At 32.5% G+C, this 5605-nt stretch overlaps 1 protein-coding gene across 2 annotated transcripts; it reads right to left on the bottom strand.

Annotated features, from left to right (window-relative positions):
• Positions 1–458: 458 nt before the first annotated feature.
• Positions 459–4697, bottom strand: Or6c214 (olfactory receptor family 6 subfamily C member 214). Of its 2 annotated transcripts, XM_063263098.1 has the most exons (2): positions 4427–4697; positions 459–2414 (listed from the first exon to the last, which is right to left on the bottom strand). In XM_063263098.1, the coding sequence occupies exon 2, from the start codon at positions 2384–2386 to the stop codon at positions 1451–1453; it is 936 nt and encodes a 311-aa protein (XP_063119168.1). In that variant the 5' UTR covers positions 2387–2414; positions 4427–4697; the 3' UTR covers positions 459–1450. The 2 variants fall into 2 exon arrangements, with proteins under 2 accessions (XP_063119168.1, NP_001001364.1); NM_001001364.1 differs by lacking the exon at positions 4427–4697 and having other exon boundaries at positions 1451–2386.
• Positions 4698–5605: the final 908 nt, after the last annotated feature.

The raw sequence follows: 5605 nt of genomic DNA on the forward strand, positions 1-5605 counted from the left end.
AATTAGACCTACTTTTAGGACCCAAATACCTGAATGTACTGCCAGCATACGGAATGAGAATTTTTAATTGGCTATAAAGCTGTATTTGAGTGTCATTTCTGGTGGGCTTCCCATAACAGTATAAATTTCAGATTATTACCTCTGTCTTTGAAAATTCAAAGTGAATTATTATGTGTTATGAAAAGCATACCAAACTGGAATAAAAGAGCAATAAAGGAATGATATAAACATCTGGTACTCAAGTTTAGAGAATATGTTTTGATCTTAAGAAAATAAATCTGTCCAGGTATCTTCTCATGTAGATTCTGGGATGTTAAACATATGCTCTGGTTTTTACCATGTATCTGCAATAGTCAGTCTGAAAATAATGTACAAACATGCATGTTATGATGAATAGTGTTGAGGATTGACTGGAGTTTGACAGAGAGAAAAGACACATAAATGAGACTGAACCAATATGGCATGCTGAATGCTTTTAGGTTTTATTGGTTTCTTTATTTCAGAAAGTCAAATTCTTCAAAATGAGAAGTGTGTAAAACGTCACAAGGATAAGTACTAATGGTGATTATACATAATATTCTGCTTTGCAAAAATAGACTTTTTTTTTTCCTTTTTCCGGGGCAGGGGACCGAACCCAGGACCTTGCGCTTCTTAGGTAAGCGCTCTACCACTGAGCCAAATCCCCAACCCCCCCCTTTTTTTTAAATGCAGTTGCCTCTTTTTTTTTTTTGGTTCTTTTTTTCGGAGCTGGGGACCGAACCCAGGGCCTTGCGCTTCCTAGGTAAGCGCTCTACCACTGAGCTAAATCCCCAGCCCGCAAAAATAGACTTTTAAATATTTTCTTGAGATAAGAATAATAAAAAGAAAATTTGAAAATGTTGTAGATGACCTATTAGGGTGAAAGAGCAAATATATATGGAAAACTGTTATCAGTCAATACTAAAGAAAAACAGATAAAGAATAAGAAAGAATAAAAGTAAGGAGGATGGAAGAAGAGTTTGTTTCCAGAAATTAATATATTTGAGTAAAATATTGCAGAAGAAAATGTTTCTAGAGGTTTGTAGACTAAAATCGATTATTAGTAAAACAGTTCACAAATAATATTTTAAACATATATTTCCTAAAATGTCATATATTTCATATATATATATATGGTTCCATGGGGAATTCCTAGTGCAATATTTTGATAAGTATACATTTCATAGCACAATATTTTTATATGCATACATTTCATAGCATGAAATTTAAAAAGGTAGTGATCCATCAACACACAGGAAAAAACATGATTACAGATACTACCACTAGATATATTGAAGAAGATTCAGAGTCAAGTATAAGCACTTTTAGCAACTACCACAGTGCAAGTATTAAATATAGATATATTAAAAAATAACTGCTATGGCCTATATTTTTCAATGATCTTACTAGTACACCAGCCAAGCCAAACTTACTACTTTGAAGTATCTTTGGTACATTTTTTAATGACATCCTTTAGGGCTTCTTTGACTTGCTTATTTCTTAGGGAATATATAAAAGGGTTTAGTACAGGTGCAAGTGCAAGAGTGAGTATGGCAACCCCCTTGTTTAAAGATATTCTCTCCTCTGCAGATGGTTTGATGTACATAAAAATACAGCTGCCATAAGAGATGAAGACAACAATCATGTGTGAGGAACAGGTGGAGAAGGCCTTCTTCTTCTGCTGGGCAGAAGGGAATTTCAGAATTGTACTTAAGATTCTCCCATAAGAGACCATTACTAGGGCTAAGGTAGTTAGGAGAGTAATGATGGCAAAAATGTAATTGAGCAGTTGCATGGACCTTGTATCATTGCAGGAAAGCTTCAAGATGGGGGAGTAGTCACAAAAAAAGTGTTCAATAATACTATCACAAAATTCCAAACTCAGACTCACAATGACTCCAGGGCAGACCAGAAACAAAGCTATTAAACAGCAACTACCAAACAGCAACATACAGACTCTATTGTTCATGATGGTTGTATAATGAAGAGGCTTACAAATGGCCACATAGCGGTCATAGGACATGACAGCCAGCAAGAAAAACTGCGCTATTCCAAAGATAAAGGCAGCAAATAACTGTGTGAAGCAAGCCTCAACTGAAATAGTTTTATTCATGGTCACTATGCTCACCAGAAACCTAGGAATGCAGGTAGATGTCAGCGAGATTTCTAAAAATGAAAACTTCTGAAGGAAGAAATACATGGGTGTTTTGAGGTGGGAATCCAGCAGTGTGAGAAGGATAATGGTAAGATTTCCAGTTATGCTCAGCACATATGCTATAAATAGGAAAAGGAAGATTACAATTTGCCACTGTGGGTCATCTGTCAATCCCAGAAGAACGAAGGTTGTCACCAATGTACGATTTCTCATGTGTAAATGTCTTCTAGTTATTTCCAGCCTGGTCAAAAAAAATGATTGATAGGTTCTTTTTGTAAAGACTTAAAGGTGATGTAGAGTCTTGCAGTGCACTGGAAATGCAATTCCCTTTTAAGTTTCCACATTTACTTACTGGTCAGAAATACCACCATAATAGCCCTAATCTAAACTTCTGTCCTAGATATTCATTTTCAATTACTTTCAGTTTTTTTATACTTGGAAAACTTTTATTATTTTACATGATAAATATTTTCATGTTTCTCATTTTTAACCTACGTTTTTTAAAATAGAACTCTTACTTCTATAGATTCCCAAGAAATTTTCAGGCCAGTATGAGTAATACATATTTTTTAAAGAACATCATTTCCAAAACTAAGCATTTTTCATTATTATTATTATTATTATTATTATTATTATTATTATTACATTTTAATATATTTTTATGTTTTCCCCTCCTCTAACTCCTCGAAATCCTTTCCACTTACCAACCCACCCAACTTTATGAGCTATTCACACACACAGACACACACACACACACACACACACACACACTCTTTTTCCCCCAAAATCCCCCCCAAAACACAAAAACAAAACATAAAAACCAAAAAGAAAAGAAAAGAAAAAGACAAGACAAAATTGCAACAAGCAGCCATCAGAAACGTCATACATTTTGTTGTGTGTTTGCTAGTACTCTTGGGCATAGGGGATGCACTGGAATGTGGCTGATATGTCGAGTAATATTCCACTGTAGAAAACTAGTTTTCCTTTCATCAGTGGATACCAATTGCAAATACGTTCTTGATTAGGAATGAGATCCCATGTTCACTTCCTCTCAAAGAGATGTTTCCTGCTATCCTGAACCAAAGCAAATATTGTTCTTTCTGCCACAGACTCTTTGAGTTTGTGCATCTGTTCTGGTCTATCTAGAAAACAGTTTCCATGGAAACATCCATCCCTTTTGGATCTTACAATCTTTCTACATTCTCTTCCTCATAACTCCTTGAGTCTTGAGTGGAGGGGTCTTAATTTTTTTTGGAATAGGGTTTTACTCTGTATCCTAGGCTGGATAGGAACTCACTGTGTGATCCAGGGTTGTACTTTTTGAAGACATAATATTTTAATTCTATCTAATTAGATCAACATAAGATTTATATTTTATCCCTTAGAAATATACCAAGATACCAAGTAAAATATAATTTTCATAAAAAGTTAAAAGTCTAATTATAATTATAACTTAAGAAACAGAAAGTAAGAAAAATGTTTAGTTTAATTTGTGCACTTCTCAGTAAAATTGAAAACCAGTACTTTCAGGATTTCTCAAGTCCACATGAATGTTCTCTTAGATAAATTTAGCAAGTATTTGATGGTTATTACCTCACATTTTAGTTCATCTGTAAGTTAGAGATAACTGACATATTCCAGGGTGATCTTAAAATTACAGAGGTTCCTCTGCCTCCTGAGTGCTGGGATTTAAGGCATGCATCACTACATCCAGAATGATGTTTATTGGAAGGGGCTAAATCACTGAAAAGGATGTTTGAAATTAATCATTTAAAATGATTATAAGTTAGTGGTATTTGCTAATTTTGAAGTTCTTTGTCATTATCAAATAGCACTAGTTTGGCAGGAAAACTGCCTTACAAGTTTTATATTTAAATTTATTCAAATCAGCAACTAAACATTTTACACTAAGATTAAAACGTTTCTTCTTAATTTTTCATTTCAATTAAGTAGGTTTTCTGTGTAAAAAATAATTTACATACTTCCAAGGGTAACTATTATATTTTCTAATTCTTAAATAGAAAGCAATGTATACCAATACAGTTTGAATAAAAGACACTGAAAGCTACTATGTGTAAAGCTTTTCTGATACACAAGCATAGCCAGTTTTGAGATACATGCATGAAAAGTTTAGCCATGAGTTACACAGATGCTATCAAATTTCTCTAATGCTAAATTTGACAGAATTTATGTTCAAAACTGTTCTTAATACAACCTCTTTTTATGTAGCATGAAAATACGGAAACTACTTACTCTTCTTGAATTCCACAGAAGATTTGTTTGCAGATACATTGTGGAATTTTATTTGTATCTAAAAATAAAACACAAAAAATTCTCCCAAAATAAATTTTTCCCTAACCCATATTTTTTGACTTGCCTCATCAATTCAATAAAGTACTTTTTCAGATAAAAATCTAGCTCATTTTAAAATAATCATATTTTCCTCTATTTAATCACAATATATGATATGACATCTTTAAAGCCATTGATTTGTTTTCCTTATAAATGAAATAATTAATGTCTTCCTGAACAATAATATGTGCCTGTATTGTTATAACTGAAGAGTTGTAGTCACTATCTGATTCCACTTATAATAAACATGACTCTGTCTCCATATCATTGGAGACTGTCATATTCTTTAATACTGAATAATGTTTTCATCAAGATCTTGCATACTAGACCTTGGGGATTTTTGCGGAAAGTTCACTAATTGACAATTTTCATCATTAACTGTAAAAGCAGAGTAACAAAGTTGATAAAGACTCCTAATGTCTACAGGGAATCTGTTATGCTGATGAGACATGGAATCCAAGAACTATAGTAAAATTTCAAGTTTCTTCAAAATAATTTAAGTTTTGAAATCTTCTGTGCAGGGATGGGCTCTCTAATTATTCGTTTTAAAATATCTGAAAAGGGGATAATTATTAAACCTTCATATAACAATGTTACCATAACTTGTCAAGAATTATGACATTTTTGGAAGTCTACCTTATTTTATTTTTTATTCTTTAAATAAATTAAGCACATTAATATCTATACTAATGACAGGGCTAGAAAACATAGCCTACTTAAATTTTCAGTTACTTACAGAATGTGAATAAGTAAATACAATCTTTCAGGAAAAGTAAATCTGAAATTTTGTAGACATGCAATATGAACTACAGGAAAGATTTACTCTGAAGTTATATGTAACTGCAAACTGTATAAAATAAAAAATATGTTTATTCTTTATTAATAAATCTCTGTAAAATGAGTTCAAATTAATGGCAGATTAAATTTGTTGCAGTTCATGTCAGAGAGTTTTTCAGAGATTGTAATGTCATCAGCTGATTAGGAAACCTATAGCATGATAAGATATTTTCCTTTTGAGGATGACTTACAATTTAGGAAATGTCTACAATATAATTCTACCTCACAAGAAAAGAATGTTCC

Source organism: Rattus norvegicus, chromosome 7 (assembly GCF_036323735.1).
Source record: "Rattus norvegicus strain BN/NHsdMcwi chromosome 7, GRCr8, whole genome shotgun sequence".
In the NCBI taxonomy this organism is placed as follows: domain Eukaryota; kingdom Metazoa; phylum Chordata; class Mammalia; order Rodentia; family Muridae; genus Rattus; species Rattus norvegicus.

What these genes read in the sequence shown, in the direction of transcription:
- Or6c214 (XM_063263098.1), bottom strand. Translation starts at nt 2,386, where the DNA reads ATGAGAAATCGTACATTGGTGACAACCTTCGTTCTTCTGGGATTGACA.